The sequence below is a fragment of the Lycorma delicatula genome, chromosome 1, assembly GCF_047948215.1.
Source record: "Lycorma delicatula isolate Av1 chromosome 1, ASM4794821v1, whole genome shotgun sequence".
In the NCBI taxonomy this organism is placed as follows: Eukaryota; Metazoa; Arthropoda; class Insecta; order Hemiptera; family Fulgoridae; genus Lycorma; species Lycorma delicatula.
In genome coordinates, this window is record NC_134455.1 from 141,343,420 (window position 1) to 141,368,766 (window position 25,347).

At 26.8% G+C, this 25,347-nt stretch overlaps 1 protein-coding gene across 1 annotated transcript in view; it reads right to left on the reverse strand.

The window, feature by feature from the left end:
* Syt4 (Synaptotagmin 4) overlaps window positions 1-24,479 on the reverse strand; it is a 367,686-nt gene extending 343,207 nt beyond the window's left edge. The window contains exon 1 of the mRNA XM_075354746.1: window positions 24,292-24,479. Coding sequence (XP_075210861.1) covers window positions 24,292-24,367 — 76 coding nt within the window. The 5' untranslated portion in view covers window positions 24,368-24,479. The remainder of the gene's footprint in view (window positions 1-24,291) is intronic.
* Window positions 24,480-25,347: the final 868 nt, after the last annotated feature.

The window sequence follows — 25,347 nt, forward strand, 5'->3', positions numbered from 1 at the left end:
TTATAAATATTTCCTTGATGCAGTCTGAATGTTTTGGTTCTGTTACATACACTTTAGGCCAACAGTCAATCATTTAAACTAAAATAATGCTCGATATTGTTTATAGTCTATCAGTAAACAAGGGTTATTTCTAATAAACATAGGTGTAACCTATTGCCATTTTTTGTTTTTTTCGTTCATATTATTTAAAATTTCCACTTCCTGAAATATTTAAGTACAATTTTAAATTGTTATGTATATTAATCAGTTAAAATTTGCTGTTGGAATTCATAAAAAAATGCATAAGTCTCACTTTTGTCAAATAATTTAGTGCCAAAAATTCTTCCATTCATATTAAGTAAAAGATAATAAATTGATAAATATTACCAATCTATTAATTACAAAATTTGTAATCGATCTTCCTTTTACATGTCTATTAAAATTTGTGAAAAAATACTATCCATTATGAAATATATTTTCTAAGAATGAATAAGTACTATACATTTGAAGCTGGGGATTTTATTTTTCATTTCACCATGTCAGTGAGTAGATCAGATCAATTTATATAAAAAACCATTTGGCAGAAAACAGAAAACCTCAAACTGGTGTAGAGGCGTTTCATATTATGTATGGGTGACATGTGTGATAGGTGTAGGATTTAGATAGCAGAATGTGAAAGAAAGGTAATATATATCTGTTACTTTGTTAAATGTATAAGAGGGAGTGATAAAGTGTAGAAAAGCAGTTGTGTGGAAATAACTAAAGCATATTTATTTATTCAATGTTTTTGGGAACCATTCATTTTTATTCATCCTATTTTTGTTACTTTTATTTATACATTTATAAAAGTAACCTAAATGTTACTTTTTTATCAGTATTTAATTGTTACCATGTAAGTTAATTAAATATTTGTTATAATTTACCATATTTACTTAATATACTATTAGTTACAATTCTCTCTATTAGTGTATTTATTTCCATTTTCCTAAAAAAAAAAATAATTAAATTCAGTTGAGACTGAAACTGATTAATTTCCCCCAGAATTTTACACAATTGCTTGTTTACTACGTGAATAATTACCTAGAAAAAATTATACATATAAAATGTTAAATGTTATAAACTACATATGTTATGTCTAATTTTAGTATATATGTACTTTTTACAGAAAAAAACAGTTGAAGTCTATTCAGTTCTTATTGCTCAAGTTACTAAAATTATAGCTTCACAGAATACATTTCTTTTTTTATACATATATACATTCATTTTATTATTACTTGGAAAATGTTATTACAACCTTGGCAAAAAAGCCCTTGATAATAACTGACAATGGTCAGAAATCTCTCTTCACCAGTGAATAGGGAAATACCCAGTACATTATTTCTGTAATACACATTTCTTTATCCATCTAAAAGGCTTTTTCAAATAAAAAACTTGGTTAGAAAAGCTAATGATGTTAAAATAATAAAAAAATATTTAAATTACAACTAATATCATTAATTAACATCTTTCCTAAAATGCAGCAACAGTTTTATCGATTTAATTTTAACTAACATAAATATCATTTTGTATTAAATTGCAAATAATGGACATTTAAAATTCTGAAATAAAAAATTCACTTCAGAGATCCCTTTTTAAAATCGTAAACAAAATAGGATTAAAATATCAAGAAAGAATATTAATTATTTTTATTTGAGAATCAGTAGTAAAACAAAGGAAGTAAGATAATTACAACAAAAAAATGAGACTGTGTTGTATGTCCATGTAACATATTAACATAAATATTGAACAAGTAATACTAATATAGGAATTAATGGAAATTTTGAGATTAAAGTAACCCAAAGAGAGAAGATAAAGATTTAGATTTTCTGATAATTGGTCTTTTGGTGGAAACCAAATTTAAGTTAAATATTTAATAACATGGATAAATTGTTTCAGTTTGAAAATAAAGAATAATCAATCATGAAGGAAGACAGAAAGTAGAAAATTTACTATTATTATTACAATTATACATTAGGAATTGAAGACTTCTGTAATTTTAGGTTTTGTAGTTTGCAATAACAAAAGATGGGAAAGTATGTTAGACATAAAAAAAGAAGACTTGTAAAGAAGGCTTTCATGTGGAAAAGAGTCTGTAGTGCCAAAAGTACAGATGTAGAGAAAGAAAGTAATTATTAAAAATATTTATGCGGTTTATCTTTGGTTGTAAAACAAAGAATGGAATAACTAAAAAGGAAAAGAATATAGAAATTTGAAATAGGTGTTATTGATGGATGTTGAAAATTGGGTGATCTGATATTTTCAAATCACGGGTTCTAAGATGTATAAAAGAAGAAAAACATTTATAGCAGAATTTTGTAAAAAATTCTGTATTATATTCGGTATATATTCGTTAGACACACATACTCCCATATTTATTTTTAGTTAATCTGATTATAAAAATGAGTGTAGGAAATAAACAGAAGAAAACATTAGATAATACAAAAAAAAATAATTGAGAATGAGGGATATAGTAAACAGGTTCATATTAAAAGACTAGTCCTGAAAAGTAAAGAATGGATAGCAACAAATCAGCAAATGACATAGCAGGAAAGAAATTAAAAACCTTGATTTATTTAAGGCAAAGCAGACCTTAATGAAATACTTCTTTTAATTTGTTATGTCATGTAGTTTAAATACCTTAATCCTCAGGTTACTATCAAAAATTTTCCACATTAGTAACTACCCAGGGTGCCCTCCTAAAATACAATGAAATAAACCAGACCTGGGAACTTCCAAAATGTATATTACAAAATAATATTCACACAAAGATTATTTCTATTGTAAGCAGTATATATCCTTAATGATAAGATGTTTGGTACAATTTATACCTGACTTATGTAGAGGAATTTGACCGAACGCAAAATATAAGTATCAATTTTTTTGCTTGATGCTCTCACTTCTGACCACAATTGTAAACAGAGTAGGCATGTTTCTTGCATATGCATTTTAAAATTTCAAATTTATATCAGTAAAACTGATTTATAACTTCATTATAAATAAGAATTATTTTAATCTCGTCTCATGAAAAATTAAAGAATTGTTGTGAGATGATTCTGACAGGTAGTTATGTGGGTTTAACACTCATCTTTTTTCATATACTAATGACTGAATGAAAAATCATCATGGGTTCCTGCCACATACATTATGCAGTTCTTCACAAATACAGAAGAAAAACTTTTAAATCATTCTAATTGTATAACAAACCTGTAAACAATGAATGTGTAGATTCATATGCATGTTAGCAATATGTAAAAACTGTCCACTGACTAATGAATCAGTTTTTCTGCAATAATTGTTAGTACTCTGATAAAAAATATAATTACGAGTATATTAAAATATCCTTGTTTTTTATTCCTGTTTAAAAAGGTATTGGTAGTAAGGTGTAAATGAAAGAACTACTCAACTTTTGAGTTTATAAAAAATTTATTTTAAGTTAATAAAATTTATTTAAAAATGCACATATAATGAATGGGAGTGCATAACAAGCTTTGGACTTTCTAAAAAACTTATTTCAACTCAAGTCTTATAGTGGGGGCCCATGAACCTATACTGTGTTTCATTAGCTTATAGAGTGAATGATAAAAAAACGTTGCGTTTGTGTGAGTGAGTTCGTCATGATTGTGCTGAGTCATGTCCCGTGTAACAGTGACGATTTACAAATCATCCATACCTGTATATCACTACAATCATTACTCATATATTAGTCACCGTATAATTAGTCATATAGTCTCTTCTTTTTTTTAACCTCCGGGACCACGGTTAGGTTAGGATTGCTTCAGAAGATGAGATGAAATGACGATTTGGCTTGACAAAGCCTGACCTGACCGGGATTCGAAACCGGAACCTCAGGATAAAACCCCTAGAGCTACCACTCGCGCCGGCAATTAGTCACATAGTAGTCATGTAATAAAACGTTTATATGTTATATCTTCTCAGTTCCACTAAAAACCCTTGATCTTTTAATATAATCATTCTTTTGTTCTCGTGTTCAATTTTTGTTACTGTTATTTATTTACTATAATGTTATTTATAGTTAATATAATGCAATTTTTTTAATTTACCGGAAAATGAGTGTAGTGTATTCCTAGATTTGTGTCTGTATGACGAGTTATATCATTATTTTGACATCATGACTGGTACTGATTCAGCTGATAACAGTACGCGATTATTGATATCCTTTGCGAAAAAGGCCGCAAAAAAAGCCCTAAGTCGTGCGGAAATTACAAATTGCGGAACACCTAATTGTAAATTCTTATAAAAATGAATTACAGAGTAATCCAACAACGTTGATTTCGGATTCGTTAATAAAACTGCTAACATATGTGGAAGTTGTGCTGCGTCAGTGTAAAATGTAATTTGCGAGTATAAATCTACTAATGAATTACGGTCTCCTATGAAACAAAGCTCCACAAGTCAATTGAAGGAAAAGTTGATGATTTATACAAAAACGCTATTCGTAGAAAGTACACAAATTTTATTTTCTAAACGAACTACCTACAATAGACAAAGTATTATGAATTTAAATGACGATAACGATCTACAAAAATTCCGAAGAACGAAATTTTAAAAATTGTTAAAAAGTATGAATTTTAAATACGAAAAACGGGGCCGGAAAATGGTTTAATTGATAGGGATGATACCATAATATGACGAAAACATTACCTCACTGAAATAAGGAAAATGAGGCAAGAAGGCCGTAGAATATATTATTACATGGATGAAATTTGGGTCAACGAAAGCCACATGAAAAGTTTTGTTTGGAATAATAAAGCTGTGAATTCGTCAAAAGAAGCCTTTCTCTGAGGCTTATCAACCGGTAATAAGGCTCCATTGGATAAAGGTAGGTGTATCATAATTACGCATATCGGCAGTGATACCAGGTAGTCTGGATTTTTTAATCTAAATCTTTAGGAGACAATCGTAACGAGATGAACAGCACATCTTTTGAGAAATTGTTTAAAGATGTGTTATCTATTCTGGAAGATAATCCAATCCGGTTATTGTCTTACACAACGCCCCGTATCAATCATGTAAAAAGAAAAAAATTCCAGCTGTATCTTGGAAAAAGAATGATTCCAAGATGTGGCTTAGTTGAAAAGGTATGATTTTTGAAGAGGATGGACTTAAGGTTCGATAATTGCATAGGAATTCGCGTATTAAAGGTAATTTTAATGTGTATAAAATTGATGAGTTAGCAAGATGCAATGGTAAAACCATGCTTCAATTGATTACCTCCCTATCATTGTTAACTCAACCTATTCGAGTTAATTTAGAGAAAAATCAAAAGTTGCATAACTTAGAAATTACTACTTTTAAAATATCTGACATAAAAAAATTTATGCTTGAAAGCCTTCAACAAAACGGGCTAGCACAAATGGAAAACTGTATAAAACACGTAACGGATACTGAGTTTATTATTTCTTTAATGAGATTAAAGGCTCAATTGCTATGGTCATTAGCCAAAATGGAAATTTGTAGCATATGAAAAATGCAATCCCTAAATGGGGGATTCAAACACAACAGATACTGTTGAACCAAATTATTAGGAATTGGATAATATAATAGAAAACAAAATTGACCCTCTCATTGTATCTCTTAATACTGACAACATTATGAATTTCTCACAGTCAGATTATGTAAACTAAATTTACTATTTTTTTTATTTTCATAGAAATTTAATCTAAAATATTAGTGAACTTTTACTGTTAATGGACAATTAACAACTTTATAACTCTTTCAAAACTCAAGAACACTACGTAATAAGCAATTTTTATGAATAAAATACTCATGGGTTATCAGATGTGCCAAACAAGGTAAAAAATATTTATTGATCATTTAACATGTCTTCATTTATTCAAATTTAAAATGCATGAATAATTTTGTAAAGTATAATAGTGAGTAGTTACTAAATATTAATGTCGTGTTGTTTCTTTTATATACATCAGGATATACAGGAGATACTTGTGAATCGGCTGCCTGAAGACTCATATGCACAGTCTGTTTACTAAATTCTATAAGCTAACTGAATTAGGTGTAGGTAGTAATATAAGGGCTAAACTAAACTATAAATGAGCAAATATGACAAATATAGTATCAAGCATCATTGTTGTTCGAAGTTTTGTATGATAACAAACAGGTAAGTTACATGATATCTCAACATTTAATTATTATTTAACAACAGTTAAATAAGTCATTTTATTAAATAAATGACATATTTAATTAAATATTACTGGGCTTAAAGTCCATAGATACTACGTATGTGAACCAAATTAAAGGAAAACTCATTTAAGGTCAAGTAATGTAAGTAAAGCAGTTTCATGATGCTCTAGTGATACACTTAATTATTAATATTTTAATATAACCTTGTTGTGAATAACAGAAATCTATTTGGTTGTGGTAAAACTGACTGTTTTTAATACTAAATTTGCAGTTTCTAAACTGAATTAGTTTATCCAGAGTGAATCCCAGTCTTCCAAAACTTTTTACTTTTATTTCTGATTATTTATTCCAGTTTTATTTCAGTAAGCATAAGTACCTTTGTAAGGAAATTTCAAACTTTTCTGAGCACAAAATAAATTTTATTTCTAGAATTTTTTACTTTTAAACATTTATTTTTTTAAATGAATCTTTTTAAAACCTTTCTCTGAAATACTCTTAGCTAAGGACTTTTCATTGTCATACTTTCTATTTGGAAGTGTTTATCAGGAAGTGTCACTTTACTACTGAACAATGAATTGTGTAGAGAAACTAGCATAAGAGTATATAAGAATTTGTAGTAAGTATTGATTGAACTAGGTTTTTATAGAGTGATAATATTTCTTCATTCAGGAGGTTTATTTTATATGCAGTTTGTAACTTGAAAACTTCCAAACCAGTACAGCCTACATATAGAATAATAATTACTCAAGAAGGACATATCTCCTTTGTCATTAAAACTTTTAACACAGATCATATAAAAATTTAACAGGTTGATTTAACTTTGTAGTCAGATGATTAAATAAGGTAAACTTGCAATTACAATTTTTTTTTTTTTTTTGAAGAAATTAGAAAAATGATTAGTTCCACAGATATCATTTATATTATTACTTTTATCCTGTACATTCATTTATAGATTTGTTAAACAAAAATTATTTTATTGGTTACACTATATCCAAATAGTTATTTCCATTGATACAGAAAATTAAAATTAAATTTATTCTCCAACCAAAACCAATAATACTAAAAATATGAAGGAAAGTATAGTAAGTAGTTAAAAGTATAGTTACAATCTATTATTATCACTGGATAAAGTAAAAATTATAATTATTAAATACTATTAATTAATCACAAATATAAAGATCATTTAAAGTTTGCTATCATAGGGATCTCATAAACTAGAAAAAGCTATGAAGAATTTTAGATGGGAAACTTTCCCTCAATCTTTGAGTGCATTAAAATAGCCTACTGGCTTGTTTGAAATTTCTACTGCTTTTCCAATATAGTGTGGCAAACTTAATTTTTTAAATGGAAACCATAGAATTTTTTTAACTTTTCAAATGTAACACAAGATCATTAAATATTTTTAGTCTATTTTATAAATACATATTAAACAGCATAATGAAATTATTAACATAAAATTAAATACATATGATTTTAGTGTTAAAAGTAACACTAAAATTATTAGTATTTAATGACTCACTTTCAAATTAATAAATTTTTTTCTTCCAAAAGGTTGAGAAACCACTAAAATAAAATAATACATTGATTGTGTTATGTTTTTTATTCACTAACACTATGGCATTGTGTTTTATTATCAAATTTGGTATTGTTTTTGAGTGCTGCTGTATTCAAATAAGTTCAAAAATGATTTTCATATTAAATTATTTGTTAAAAATCAATTGAGTATTGATATTGTCCTTTAAAGTGGATACCCTTTTATTTGAATGTATCTGAGAGTAGCAACCAAAAACCTGAAGGATGGGAACAAATATAATACACCACTCTGAAACAACATCTAATAAACACGTTTCCATAAGTCTTCAAAGTCAAATAATTGAAGTTCACAATCTCATTGTATATTGTATCAACAGCCAAAGGCACACTCCACTTACAAAAAAAAATTGTCTTAAGCACAATGTAAGATGTGGTTGAAGTGGGCTCTGCTGATCTATGGGGCAGAGTGGTCTTTCATGCAGAGTTCTGCATTCGAATCCCAGTCAGGCTTAGCATTTTTTCACGTGCTAAAAAACTCATTTATCAATAAAAAAAAAAAAAGGAGTTGGGTAACTGTAACAGGCCAAGGGCTGTTTTTACCAGAGAGAAAATAAAACAAATTTTCTAAACAGCATCTCTCAGTTAACGAGCTCTGCTTTATTACTCTGTTAGATGGTTAATTTGTTAATACTGAAAATCAACACACGAAAGTTGATACAGTGAGTAAATTTATTATAAATATATTATTTTATTAACATTTTTCCTCTGCTGAAATATTAGCATTATAAGATATTTTTAATCTAATCATGGGAAAAACAGCCATTTTTTAAATATATTTAGCAGAAAACCTTTACCTGTATAGAAGATTTTCCATGTGAAGCATGAACGCAGTGAGGTTTGTGTGGATAACATATTAATTTTTTGGAAAATTTCAACTGTGGGCTCCTATCTCTTTTGGTAGAATTTATTTGTGACTTATATGCTAAAAATCAGTTTATTAAAAAAATTCAATGGAAACACAATTAAAATTTCTTAGTTTTTTAGAAAACTTTATTTTTTAATTTGAAAGAGGGACAGACTCTTGGAAACAGAGTATTTTGAAAATTTATTACTTCATTCTGCATTTTATTAGAACTTTAAATGAAAAAACCTTAAATTTAAATAAAATGAAAAAGAAAATTAAAGTTTCTAATTTTCAAAAGAAACATATTTATAAATTGTGTTTAGGCTCTCCTATGACTCCTTTTGGGCAAAACCATTTTTTCATGATTTGTTAGTAGAGAATGTATTTTAAGTAAACAGTTTTTTTTTTAATAGGCATAAAAAATAATTGTCTTCCAATGACATCAGTTTTTGGGTTTTACTTATTGGGAATTGATTTAAATAAAACGATTAGGGAAAAACAAATGTGCAAGTAAAGATTGAGACAACTTTTGAAATCATTTTGAGGGTTTTTTCCTTAAAATAAAGATAGAACTTGTAGCAGGAGAATTCTAGTTAATTAATTTATTCAAAAAATTTTGTGTGTTTTGTGTGTTATGGTTGTTTATTCAACAAACAAATTGTTGGGGATATAGGATGTAGAGGGTATACTGAAATGAAACGACTAGCACTAGATAGGGAATCTTGGAGAGCTGCATCAAACCAGTCAAATGACTGAAGACAAAAAAAAAAAAAAAATTCAACAACATATTCAACATACAAAATTGAGTATACAAAGAATTAAATAGAAAAACACTTTATCCATAAGTGTTCTTGTAAAAAAGTACATTCTATAGAAAATACTGTTCTTTTATTATCTTTAAAAAGCATGTCTTTCTTTGTTCTAAACATTCTTATCTTGTTAAGTAAAAAACAATAAACCTATTTTTGCTTTATAATTTATTATCTCTGATTTTTGTTTAAATATTGATAGGTTAGTTTTTTATACTAACCTCTCAATATTTATATTTGGTTATAATTTTAAATTAAATAAACATTAACATCGTGGCAAAATCATGCACTACCCATTAGTTACAAGTTGATGATGTTAATACATACCAAACATAAATTTCTGGAATAACAAGTGATTTATAATTTAACTTTTAATTTTATTTAAATTTCTAGCATACTTCAGGCTTTGGGACTCAACTCATAATACAATAAATCTGTATAATCTATTAGTAAGTACCAGTAAATATGAAGTATTTATTTATTTACTATTACCATAATTTCAACATTGATTATATATTATGCAAGAGAAAACTGTAACATTCACATCACGCCCATTATTATCATTTTATATGGTGATTATAATTCTTATGATAATTGTTTCATTATAAATCTTAGTAATAAACATTTAAATGGTTATTAAGTAAGAAAGTAAAACTATCAACGGAAAAATAAATTTTTGTTCCAGCAATATTAATGGTGGGTATTGTAAAAATTATTGATTGATAGTAAACTACTTCCATTTCCAGAAAACTTCTACTATCTCCTTAGGGATTAGGAGTGAGATAAGCATTCACTACCAGCAGGTAGCCTAGATCTTTTGCCTGTTTTGGCTATTTATTTCATTCTATGATTCTGTAAGCAGTATATCAATTTTTCTCAGTGTCTTTTCCTTCCCTTGATCCCTATTTCCCTTTTTTGCTATGTGGGTATAAGTCTGATCCTGCTAGGCCAAACCTGTGGATGTCAATATCTATACAACCAATGATATGCTTGATGTGATCAGGTGGTAGTTGCTTGTAAACTGGCACAGTACTGTGTTTCTTTCTATTGACTGCACATTAAGCTCAATGGCTAAAATACTAATAACTTCCTAAAAATCTACTAAAGTTCTCTAAGAAAAGCAATAAATTAAATGACAGGAATGGGACAATTCTGATAATGGAATTATGACACTTTCTCATGAAAAAACAAGGCATTTTGAATTAAATTTGGTAGAAGCAATTCCTTTATAGTTATAATTATGCTGATAATTAAATTTGCTGTGGTGTTACGGCTAAAATTCCTTGTTAAGTTACAATTAACTGAAAGTTTTAAATTTGCTGCCCAAGGATACACCCACCGGGTTGGTCTAGTGGTGAGCGCGTCTTCCCAAATCAGCTGATTTGGAAGTCGAGAGTTCCAGCGTTCAAGTCCTAGTAAAGCCAGCTATTTTTACACGGACTTGAATACTAGATCGTGGATACCGGTGTTCTTTGGTGGTTGGGTTTCAATTAACCACACATCTCAGGTATGTTCGAACTGAGAATGTACAAGACTACACTTCATTCACATTCATACATATCATCCTCATTCATCCTCTGAAGTATTATCTAAACGATAGTTACCGGAGGCTAAACAGGAAAAAGAAAGAAAAAAGAAGCCCAAGGATACAACACAGTTCAGTTGCATTTCAATTCATAATCTGACAATGAGCTACCTTGAGATCATCAGAAATTATTTTGGCTCATACATTCTGGATAAATCAGGAGAATTATAAAACAAATTAAAAAATATAAATAACTTTTTTAAGAACAGATAATTTTTTTTTAAATTAGAAAATGCAATTTTTCCCTTCAAAGTTATACAAACATAATAGTATGAGAGCAAGTCAAAAAGTAAAGTGAAACTCAAAAAATCAATTATTTATTTGTAATTACATAAATGTTACATGCATTATTTTTCAACATAATCCCTTAAACATAAAGTTTTCGGTCTGGTGTGCAGAAAATTTTTTATCGCTTCTATGGCTTCTTCATCAGATCGATAATTCCCTCGCAGCTCTTCTTTTAATAATTCAAAAGATGAAAATCACTTGGAACCAGGTCCAGACTGTGTAGAAGGTGGTCCAGCAGCTCAAAACCAAGATCTTGAAGGCAAAAGACTGTTTTTTCGCCGTATGAGATCAAGTGTTATTCAGAAGCAAAATCACACTTTAGAAAGTTTACCATGTCTTTCTTTTGGATTTGATTTTTTGCTTCAGTAAATGCAGCAGCTCACAGTAGCTGTGACTGTTTACTGATTGACCTTTAAATGTGAAGTAAACCAAAAGTGGATCTTCCATATCCCAGAATACTGTCATCATCTCCTTTCTTGCAGACATCTGAGTTTTGAACTTTTTTGCTGTGGGAGATGAAGGATGTTTCCACACTAAACTTTGTTGCTTACTCTCGGATTAAAGTGATGCGCCCACGTCTCATCAATGGTTATTATTCACTTAAGAAATGAGTCTCCTTCATCTTCGTAATGTTTCAAAAACTTCTGAGAAATTTTCAAACGATTCTTTTCAAAAGAATCATTTTTTTCAAAAATTTTTTAAAAAGGATTTCTTTTTTCAAAAGAATTATAGATGATTGAAAATGCTGAGCCGTGGCTTATATTCAACTCACTTGCAATGTCATCTACTGTAATTCATCGATTACCAAGAATCATTTGTTTAACCACTTCAGTATTGTCATTAGTGTTTGAAGTGGAAGACTTACCTTGTCACTGTTCATTACAAAGAAAAATCCAACCATATTTAAAGCGATCAATCCATTCAGAGATCTTGCTTCCACTCAAACAACTCTCTCCATGCTGCTGTTGCATTTAGCATAATCTCTGCTGGTTTCACCCCTTCTGAACTGAGGTTACGTATCACTGCTTGCATTTCTTCCTTGGTGCAATCAGACAAAGGAGCACTCATTACTCACAGCTAACTATGAAACAATACTTTCAATGAACAGCTGATTGAGATTATGAGTTATAACAAAATAATCATTGCTGCCATATATGTGATTGGGAGAGAAATTCCCTTTACTTTTTGACTTACCCTTGTATAATTCAAAGTATAATTTTTTATTGAGGTTCTGTGTGTAAAAACTATTTCGTTAATAATCATTAAACCACTAAATGACATTTAGCCTAACTCTATCCCTGTCTATAGATGCTGCAAATCTACTTTTTACCTATGAAGGATGGCAAATATTATCAAAATCAAGCAAACAATAAATGTAATGTAACCATGCTTTTATTCTATTTACTATAATATAACAGAAACTCGGTAAAAATGAATTTCTTGGGAATTGGATTAAACAATGATATTCTATACATATTCACTCTTTGAATAACAGTCTATTTTAATATAACATTGAATTGATATCCTTAAATAACGAACACATGTATTTCATTCAGAAGTAATTATGTAAATAGATGAAAATAAACACATCAGATACAGAGTAATAAAATAACACAAAAGTGAACACGTGTTTCGGGATATCAGACAGAAATGTGAAGTTAGGTAGGAAAACAAATTGAAATGGAAAGTATAGTAAAATTTTATTAACCTTAAGTCAGTGATATCATAAATTGTAATTTAAATAAAAATTCTGTAAGTTATTAATTAGCTTTTAATACATAATTTCTAGCGCAAATCTATCATTAAAGCAATTAGTTTTAAATATTGAAGAAGGCATAGAGTGCTATTTAATTTCAAATTTTCACAAAACTTCTGTTTAATTTGTAAAAATAACTTAATATATCTGTGTCATGTATACACTGACCATTACACACATGCTCATGTCGTTATTATATATATATATATATATATATATATATATAAATATATGAATAATAAATGAACCATTTCAAAGAACTTCCAACCAATTTATTTAAAGTAAAATCTAAAGCTTTTTTTAAAAATAATTTTAATTAAAAAGTAATTTTTTTAAAAATTGTAAATTTTCCACATCATTACAAATAAAATGAATTTTATATCCAAATATTATGTGCTTAAAATATTTTCAATAATATTCTTAAAATGGTGTTTAATATATATATTTATTATCTTCAAACATTTAATTTATTATTATTTAAAGTATTCTTTAGTTTTAAATACTAATATAAACTTTAATTGCTTCAATATATTATAATCATGAATTTTGTAATACTCTGCTATAACCAAGGTTTGGACAGGATTTCCCTTGATTGTTTAGCCAATTGCTGTGGTATTTCCTTCTTTTTTCTATAGCATTTGATACTTACATGTTTCTGACAGCATGTAAGCCATTATTATGTAGGATTTATCAGAATGAAATATTTATTCTATTATGTTGTATATACTGTAATTAGTTGTCCTATAGTAATTCCATGTTTTGAAAATAAAAATTCTATAAATGTACCACATGAAAGCTCTTTCTTAAAGCATTAGATTATAGAATTAACTTTGCTAGTCTAACTTTATATTACAGTAATATTTTTTTTAAAGGTATTTCTGGTTACTAACTACTTTAATAATATACGAAGATAATATGCTCTAAGCTAATTCATATTTTTTATACAACAGCAAGATAAGTTACTCTATTTTAGGTTCATTCTACTTAACCTTTGAAAAAAACATTATTAAATATTTCTTCTGAATAAAAAGACCAAACAACTAACAAAGAAAATCCATCCTAGTAATTTTACATGAAAGTGAGACCATCCCTTTAAAAAAAAAAAAAATACTTTTTAAAAGTAGTTTAAATTTATTTTAAACATATTATTCATTTATTGAATAATAAATGAATATTATGTTTGTTACTTTTTAACATGAAATAGAACATTTTAATCTATTTTCACATAATGTAATCTTAGATCATAGATAAATATATTTTGCATTAATTTCATAATAAAATGTAATCTTTATGAATTACAATGATAAAAATATATATGTGCGTTTCCAGTTTCATAAACTATAATAATTAAAGATGATCTGACTTGAGTCACAGGTCTTTATAAATAACAAGCATCTTGTGCCAGCCTTACTAAGAAAGTGTGTAGTGAAGTAGTTAGCCTTCTTCACTGAGCCAAATAAGTGTGGTTGGCTCACCAAAATGCAGGAAGTGATACTGTCACTCTAATTAAAAGATATACAATATCAACCCTGTGTTATTCTCCATATTTTTTATTTTTATTTCCTTTTAGGAATATAAATTTAATAATAAAAAAAACAAAAATGATTTTTTATATAATATTATTTATAGCATCAATATTATTTCATCAGGAACACATTTTTGGTAATCAGAATTAGATATGATGTAAATTTCAATTAAAAAAAAACTAAATGCATATAAAATACTTTTTTGGCATTAGATGAATCAAAAGTAAAATTAAAAAATTAAGTACTCTTTTTAAGAGTACAAAAATCTGTAACTGGAAATGAAATGAGTTGTCCATTTTAACTGCTAAACAGTTATCATTATATACACAAGTATCAGGTAAAAATAAATGTAAATATAAAGGAAAATATTTTTAAAATAAACAAATAAAAAAAAAAAAGTTAAAACGCATTAAAAAACTGTCTTGTCATGAACAATACTTACTGAAAGCAAAAGCTTCATTTAACCATTGTCTGCAATGGTTGAACTCCTTTTGTCTTCCCAATCTCAGTGAAACGTTAGATGGCTCAAGTACTCTCTTTTGTTTTGGACAACGAAAGTCAAAGTATTGTATTTAGGAATACGAAAATAAATTGCACATATTAACTGATGCAAACAGTTTATCTGGTTTAAATATATTCACGAATAAGTAAAAAAAAAGAAAAACATGTTCAAATAAAAATTTCTTTAGAAGTCTTTTTTTACATTACGTAAAATGTTTCATTAATAATCTGGCTTCTGTGATTATGAGATTAAACTTTTTAAAGAAGGCCAAAATAAAACAACAGTATATTTGTTAGTTTAAGTAAACATTGGTATTAAATTTTTTGTATTTTTTTATATCAAGCTGAGAAACAATTTTAAATACTATATTCTCACAATGTACTTATTGATACACATTCATACACCAACACATACATTGAGGAGGTACATTTTATTTTGTTATAAATATTTTTGTTTATCTAATGCAGCAGATGCCTCTTTATTTTTTCACTTACGGAGATAAAGAAAAACAAATACACCTGAATCTAATGTAGTCTTTCGGTACAATATTTGTACCAATACAGTTCAGTAATCAGAAAATTTTGATTACTATAATTATTATTATTATTATTACTGTAACATAATAAAAGAGTGGTAGATCTATCCTTATACCCCTTACACACTAACAGTTAGCGTAAATAAACTGATACCTTTACCATAAATAATTATTCATTTTTTTACACTTTCTTAAATACCTTGAATTTAACTACCTAGATGACTCCTTTGCAGGTTGGGAACTGCTGATCAGATGGATTAATCACTTTATCTGTTAGAGTATGCTTCTAAGGCATAAAGAACTAATCATTTAACCATTTTCTGCTAGGGTTTTGGTTTATTATCACATAAAAATGAGTTTATAAATTATTCAATTAAGTTTCCACGTAGCTATTTTACAAGTTGCATGAATTAATTACACAAAATTTAAATTTACTCATTGGAAAATTATTTAAAAAAATATAAAAAATACAATCACAAATTCACATGTAATGTAATATTATTATTTATAGAGTTTGATAGTCACATTCGCATGAGTAATAATAAAAAAATTTAATTCTCCAGTGCTATGGTTTCAACATCTAAAAGACAAAGACTAAATTACAACCAATTCTGTTGCGTTTTACTGTTGAATACATCATATTAATTTTTTTTTATAAAACATCATTCCTTAAAATTAGTACTAATATTATGCAAGCGCTGACACATAATAACACAATACATGTATTATTTTTAATATAATGTATATATTATATATAAAAAATTAACAATTTATATTAATTATAATAAAAGTAATTCTGTGGTTATTAAAGTAGTTTAAAGGTATTTGTGATTATTAGGTGTTTAAAGATTATTAACATATATGTGTGTGTATATGTGTATATAGATATATAAAAACTACTTTAATAACCACAGAATTACTTTATCACTCACTGTTTATCACGTAGAAATGATTATACAGATAAAACATATCACAGAGTAATGGCAATTTTTATTAATGAATCATCTTAATCATCGCATCATTTATACATCAAATAGAGTTCAGTTTCATAATATTGCTAAATATCTTAAATTTCTCTTTATATACTGTATCTAAAGTTTACCCTTTGTTTTAAACTTCATCTAAGATTTCACTAACATTTCTTTACAGTTCTTAGTCTGTGGTTTTTTACTGATTGTGATTTCAACAAAAAAACATCTGTAATTGGTCTAGGATAAATGATCTCCAAAAAAAAGGCAGTTATTTCCCAGCATAAGTGATAACAACTTATTAGTTTTATTTCTGAAGGAATTCACTTATGGCTCACAGCACAGACTACACATCTGATGTCAAGGACTTTTTAGATACAAAAAACTTTAATGATGTTTATTCTATCATAAAATTCATCCATGAGCTACTATCTGACCATTCCTCAATTCTGTTTTTACTTAAAATTATAAAATCCCCTCCATCACTAATAAGGTCTAGAGTTGATTGGAAGACTCTGAGGAAAAGTAAATTAAAATCGATGTTTTCAGTTTCCATTTATCTAATTATCATCTGGAAACTGTTGTGGTACAGTTTGTTTCCACAATTTATTAGATTGCTTGGAACTCTACTTCCATTATTCCATTCTCATCTCACACATTTCTTTTTCTTTGAACTGTTGACATAATGGTTCTTTCAAATCCCAAAAGCTCAGTTTTATTCTCACACTTTTTTCATAAACAAATATTTTTTAGAAATCTGGTTTATAAAGTGACGTTTGAAAATCAATTCATCCAAAACATAGCAATTACATAACACTCCAGAAACGGTTGTACATTACCATTTTCTATATAACAATCTTATGCTTCAATTTTATTATATGTGCTGCTTAAGGTCATACTTCAACAAATAACATACACAAATTAAATATATCGTTATAAAATACGTATCACTTGATATATTCAGGTAGTTGTAATAACTTTTATATTGATAGTATTAGCTGTACTTATATAGACTCAAAAGCAGTACTATTCAAGTATCTTTTGCAATCTATCTGGCCTCTAGCAGGTCAACTAAATGCTGGGCCAAACGTTAAGTTATCACAGGTACTAAATAATTTCAAATAAACACATACAGATAACTAACTACTTAGAAAAATGCATCTCAAACAAAACTATCCACATTGATCTCTTTTATGCCAGAAACTCCTTTTTTTTAAATTATATCATCAATTTAGACCGAAGTTGATAAATCAAGCAACCCACTACATAATCATTTGACCCATTTCATAACAATCATATAATGTGGATAAACCAATATAAAGAAGTTTTTTTACGTTAAAGCCCTGTCGCTGGATAATGTTCTCCATGTAAGTATTCCATACCACTTTTATCACTCACTAGATGTAAATGTGTATAAATTTATTTAAACAAAGTAAAAAATAAAAATGTAATCGGTTTGAGAATAGATCTAGTTCAATGCTTGTAATTAGGTAATGCTAAGATAAATAATTTAGTTAATAAATTTAATCATAAATTAACAGATTAATCAATCCAGTCACCCTTAGGCAGTAGCAAAAACATAAAAATTAAATTAAAATAATGTATGCTGTATTTCTAATTTTCTATAAAAGATACGTATGAAATTTATTATAAAGCATATAAAGTTTTTATTTAGATATATAAATATTTAAATTACACTGTTTCAGTGATTTGAAAAGGTAATTTTATTTTTATTTCTAAGTAATACTAAATAGTTTTTACTATTGTAGAATAATATTACATTAAAATTCAGTACTATAATTAAATAATGTACCCTTCACAATCAAAATTATTATTTGTGAATAACGAATAAACATCAAAGGAGGTTTGAAGTGCATCATGGGAAATTACCTATATATTATATTCGTAAACAATTTCATACTTAAGGGAAAAACAACAGTTATGTTTTTATAAGTCAATATTTTGAATTTTCTCATTTTTTAAATTAAGTAGAAGAATTATAAATATTCCTCAGATACTTTAGGATATTTTGACTTCTAGTTAATGAATTTATATTTAAATTTTGACATATGTTGTTTCGATTGATAATAATACTTATATTATAGTGAATTAAAAATGAAAAGATAGTTGGCATATAAAAGTTATATTTTGTAAATTAAGTTTTAATAAAAGTTTTTAAATACTATTCTAAAACTTCATCATTCTACATAATTGTTTTATAAGAAAATTAAAGTATTGTATACAAAACTTCTTTACAATATAGTTTTAACAAAGAGCGTATAAAATATTTAAGTTATAAGTTCAACCAATCATTAATAATTGTTGAAATTTTCAATGCAAACACATCCAGCAATGGAATAATTTTACTGTTTTCCTTTCCTATTGTACTTTCATCAATTATTTTTAATTATAATTAAGTATAATAAAATAAATTCTTATTTAATTAGTAACTGATCATATAAGAGTAAGCTTTTAATTTTTTGTCTATAAACTGAAAAGAAAAATCACCCATAGAAGTTAATAATTAAATGTTAATTTTATAAATTTCTCTAATAAAAATCCCTTTCTGTAATAAAATCTTTCTTTAAATGAAAATTCTATCGATATCAGTTTTTACAAATAACTGATTTTAAATCAATTTACTTATTGTCTCGGATCCAATTCCAATAATGGGCTTTGTATATGTAGTGTTCCACGAAGAAACTGAAACAGTTACAGAATATGTTTACCAGCAAAAATTAAGAAAAAATTCATATAAAAATATCGTTTCTATAAATATATAAACTCTGTTTGTACTCTTTTTTCTAGTTATAGTTTGCGATATAATTCACCCTTATGTCTGCTCAAATGAACCCATAATGAAATTTTTTGAACTTAAATTAAGAAGTAAATTTGATTGGCTTTAACTTGAAAGAAAAAACAAATAAAACAAGTCTCACAGTTGTATTTTTACTTTCTTGGAGAAAATTATTTAAAAGCAAAAATTGGTGTCGCAAAACATAATTTTTTAGGTTTGACGTACAATAACTTTGTTAAATTTGTAATAAACAAATAAAATAAGAAAATAAAAATTGTTGTGTATTTAATTGAGAGAAAGGTTATGTAGACTAGTCAATATTAACTGAACATAAAAAAAGTTTGTCTTTTATTAAAAACAAACCAGACAGAAACAGCAGAAAAATAGAGTATCATAATTTTAAACAGCTAAAAAATCATTTCAATATATAAAAATATCTAAAAACAAAATTAATTAATATGAATAAGCAAAAACCTTATATAAATTTAATATTAGAATTATTGTTCAAAATTATTAAGGAAAATATTCTCAAATTCTTTTCATTTTTCCATGAGACACTTTGTATGTAGTTCTTTTACCCTACAATAGTTTACTATTAATCGACCTATTAGTATTAGGCTAACAAATAACAGTTTTGTTATTATAATGTAAGTATATTAATTACCAGAAATTTTCCCATTATAACAAACTTATTCTACATGACTTGCTGCAAATAGTAGGTAAAATAAAGGACTATACCAATAAAATAAACACTGAAATAATTCGTTTTTTATTTTATTTATGTCTTAAACTTTTGAGACTCGTATTTAAAAGATGGATATAATATTAAGAGATATTTTATGTTATACATATTTCACAAAGTGATAATCTACATAAAGCAGTAGTTATGTTATTGTTTGCATTACTCGTAAAAAAAATCATATTTTTATCATTTATCACAAAATTAATGTAACAAAGCAATCGCTGATGATATTGAATATAAAATACAATGATTTTTGTTTTATACAGTTATATATATTTTGAAAGAACATTAATGTTTTGCTTCAATAAGAGTAAACATGAAAATAGCTACACCAGTTATTTTTATCTAATTTTATTGCGGTATAATTTTTCAGTCAGTAATACTTCCTTTTATTATAAAAAAAATGATAAAACTTACACTTTGTAAAAATAAATTCATACATTAATTAATACTGAATTCCTTTCTAAAGAAATCAATTAGAAATAAACAAAAATATTCCAAAAGCTGTTAATATTAGTTGAAGATTAGTTAGCATCTTAACATCAAGTAATAAATTATTGCAGAATTAACTGAACCCCGATCACCATACAATAGCATCATATATAGGTTTCGAAATCAGATAATATAAATTTTTATGTTTATACATTTGAATCTGGACAAACAGCATTAAATAAAAGTCGTATCAGCTAGACAGTAACAAAAAGTGAGGAACCAATAAAGATTTGGTTGATATATACCGCTTTCATAATGATAACTATTATTGTACGAAAAACTTACCTTTGTATTTTAAATCAATATATCGAAGTGAATAATTATCATTGTAAAAGGAGTAATAGTCTTTTTTACCCAAAAGATTATTAATCTCCTTAGGAAAGCATTACACTTCCGCACTGGTTCAAATTATGAGAACTTGAGTTTTTAAGAAAGGTTGTAACAGGCATAAATATCAAAAGAGATTTTCAAAGTATAATATAAAAAATTACACGTTTAAATTCATAATAATAATAATAATAAACAAAATAATTTCAAGTACCTTCGTTCTGTATAACGCGTACTCTACATTGAAAGTAAATAATGTAGAGATAAAAGAACGATCGCTACTAAAAAGAATATTTCTGGGAAAAATCAGAAAATTAATTATTTAAGATATAGACATAAAAACATGTACGAATAAAACAATGCAAATTGCATGTATGAAACACCTTCCCCCAAAAATTAAGCGAAAAATAATAGAAAATAAATTAAAATCTTGATAAAAGTTTAACTCGCTTCAAAGATACGAAACGTTTTGACCTCATTATTACCCAAATCAAGTGTATTAATTGTACTAAATACCTGTCTAGGTAGTTGAGTTGAATCTAATAGTTTAAACTCCAAACATAGACGACAAACGACAATTTCTTCAGATCGAATATCTCGTACTGACGACTTCCGAGGTAAACACAAGATTTAATACGATGCAGCTTATTTAATATGTTACAGTTCATTCTGTTAAATTGTTTTTATCCGACCGTTTACAAAGTATGTATAGAAATAATGAATAAGATTATTCTCGAAAATTTTCTAGTTGCAAGCTTCCTTAGCGGCGATATCAATTCGTTCGTTACCTAGGGGATTCCTATATGAATAGGAACCCAGAAAAAGTTGACAAGCGTGATGCAGTTGCTAAGAAGAAAAGCGAACGCTTCCACATCCGCGCAGTAAATATGTCAGGTACTTCTTGAAGAGAGCTTATTAAATCACAGTTTATTAAAATGTGGCAGAATCAATTTGTACTAGATGACGGGCCATGGGTATAGCATACAATTTGGGAGTAAATATATTTTAATAGTGAAATAGATTGAACATTTCAACTTTGATTATTACAAAAAATAAACCTGCTTAGATCGTCTCTGTGAATCATTAATCTGTATTAAAAAAAGGCTTATGATTCAAAGAAAATATGTTTTTAATACATATTTTTTTCAAATACTATAAAATTAGTTTCTCATCCAAAAAAAGAAAACCTAACGTATTTGTAACTGAATGTCACCTGTTGTTGCCGCTTCCATGAATAAATAAATACAATTTTAATGAAATGCAGATCTGTATTATTATAATATCAGTTTAAAGTAAAAGTGTGGGTGCATAACAAAAAGTTACCACTGAGTAAAAAATAACGTTAATAATATTTTTTAGCATATATAAAAAATGAAGAAAATCATTTTACATATCCGACTTTTATTTAATTCTTTGACTTGACACGAAGTCGCGTTTTATTTTGTTGTAATACCTCAAGTTAAGTTTGTTTTAAAATAATATTTCTTAAAAATATTAAATATATTTAGTGACATAAATAAGTTTTATTAATTTAGAAATTAAGATATTACAATAAATAATTATATAAATTTACTTTAGATAAGACAATTTAATATATAAAGACAAATTTACTTTAAAACAAAATCATAAAAAAATTTTTAGGTCTTGTCTTACTTAGATATACCAAATTCGATTTTATTTTGTAGAATGTCGCATTAATCTTCTAATTTTACAAATAATTTTTAAAATGTAAAGAAACACAATGGACATAAAATTCTGCTACATATTACAGAAATAGAAATCTGATGTATAACTTATTTTTTGTAAAACGAAACATAAGGTAACAATCACATTGAAAAACAAGATTTAAGCCCCCCCCTCCCAGTTGCACATGAAGGCTAAAGTAGAACAAGACCGTTTTGATGAAAAATCATACCAAATATTAGGTAATTAAAAATATGTTCAATTGATAAAGCATTCAATTCGCTTGTTGAATTCCATTTTTCATAAACCTAAATTTTCTAATTAGATTATATTTCATACAAACTATTGTTACTAAATCTGGTGTTAGTAGTTAAAACAGAATTAACTCTGGTGTTACATTTTGGAAGTAGTAATGCATGTTACTGGTAAATTTGTTTGCATTTACAATCCCAGGATTCGCTTTATAAGTCATTTTTTTCCTTTCATGCATGTGCATTCTTTTGTATATATATATATTCTTTTCTGCAGTTTAAGCGGGTGATTATAGGCGTAATTAAATAAACAAATAATAAACTGAAACATTAAATACGCTATACTGTTAATAACTGAATGAAATCATATCAGCAAAAAATCATCTTTTTTTTTTAAATTCCTATAATTGAATATGGCTGAAGTATGTTATTCATCTGATGCATAAAGTTTTTGTTTGCAAGTTTAACAATTTAAATTTATTTTCTAGAAAAATAAAAAAATTAGTTATAAATTTATTTTTGAATAAATTTCATATAGATTTTACTAATTAAACATAAAATTAGATTTATTCATTGAGCAACAGGATATTCATAACAAACACATTTACGAACATATGTTTATTCATTTACAAAAGCTTCTTAAAATTTTTTTGTTATTTATATGTTTGTTTTAATAGAATCTGCAACCAGTTAGCCTTCTTACAGCTATTGTTTTTTTTTTTCAAATAAATTCTTTGTTAAGCAATAACCAAAATTTAGACCTATTGCTGTTTTGTAAATTAGATATGTTATTTTAATATAGTATATACTTATAAATGTTCTATTTATGTTAATTTGTTTCAAGATACGGCATATTCGCCCTTATAATATTAATTTAAATGAATCTCAATATGAAAACTGATCGAGGTTTTGGAGTACAATATATTTAATGTAAATTAACCGTTGAAAATGAATCAATTACATTCTCGAATATTACTTTTAAGCACAAGATTCTAATTAATAAATTATAACCGTTTAAAAAGAAAGAAAAATATACATTTGGGACTTATTTTCATTTATAAAAGAAAATGATTATTTTGTATATATATATATATATATATATATATATATATATATAGAGTGTACGAGACTAACACAATCCTTTTTGTTATCTTGTTATAAAATAATTAAAATAACCATAAAACAAATAAAGGTGCTGATTCATCCTTTATTATAATTTAATGTTACTGTAGTGAAATATAAATTAACCCAGTCTATGAGAAGTAATTACATTTATTACGTAATTTGTTTCACGTAACGTAAAATAAATAAAAAGTAAATGTTGCATTATGTTATGCATGATGTATGTACTGTTTGTTACAACGTGACATAAAATAAAAAAAATATTAAGTAATATATTTTTTCTAGTTAACTCACCGGTTTCTATGGCTTTAATTTCAGGACCATCGTAGCTTGGTGTAGTAGTCAACTCCAGATCGACGTCTTGATCCATGTTATTATTTTGTTATAAGATGACACGTATCGAATATGCCTTAATTAAATAAAGATTGGAGCAATAGTTTAGAAACCAAAATGTGGAGGTACCAGACAGACGTCTTTACAGCCAGTCGGGAATTTCTCCAAAACGGTCGATAACTGAAGGACAGTTTTGAGTCACGGCGCATGCGACATTTAGGTACGTCATTCATTCAGCTAAGAGGCTGAGTAAATTGCAATAAACGTCACCAGATGGTATTAGTTCTGCATAGTTATCTGTTATAAGTATGTTAGTCCGGATGCTGAATGATTTATTTCAATAACAAAAAAGAACAATAAATATTTTCACAAACAAAATACTCACGGGCACAAATTTATAACGTATTTTAAACGCATTTAAAAATTCCCTTTAATGTATTAAAATTTGTAGAGATTAATTACAATTTAAATAAACAAATGTAGGCTAATTAGATTAAGTTAATAGAACTATATTTGACATAATGAACTTTTAAAATACAATTTCACTAAAAACATTTCAACATTACAAAAACAATAACGTTCTGTAGTTATCATTAAAACACTTGCATCACAAAATTATTCATAATTTAAAAAAAAAAGTGATTTAAGGTAGACCAAACAAAACAAATTTTCTCTAAATGAATTAGTAAATGTAAATAAACCCGTTGGATCTGCGATAGAGCATGTCCTTGTGGTATCTTAGTTGAGGTTAGGTTAACATATTTTTTATCATAATGACGTTTGGAAAGGAAGTGGTCGGATTATCTTTTAACAAATTGATGGCTTCTGAAAATCATAATAACCTTATGTTTCTTTATTTAAATTACAGTTAGATAGAAATGTGTTATTTAAGAGAGAGTAAAAACATTATTACAAATAGAAACAGCAATTAATGTTGACGTTTGGATAAGTGGTTAGTATCCCTCATCTATCAGCTGTTTTGAAAACAATTTTACTATCCTTTAGGATCTCATATAA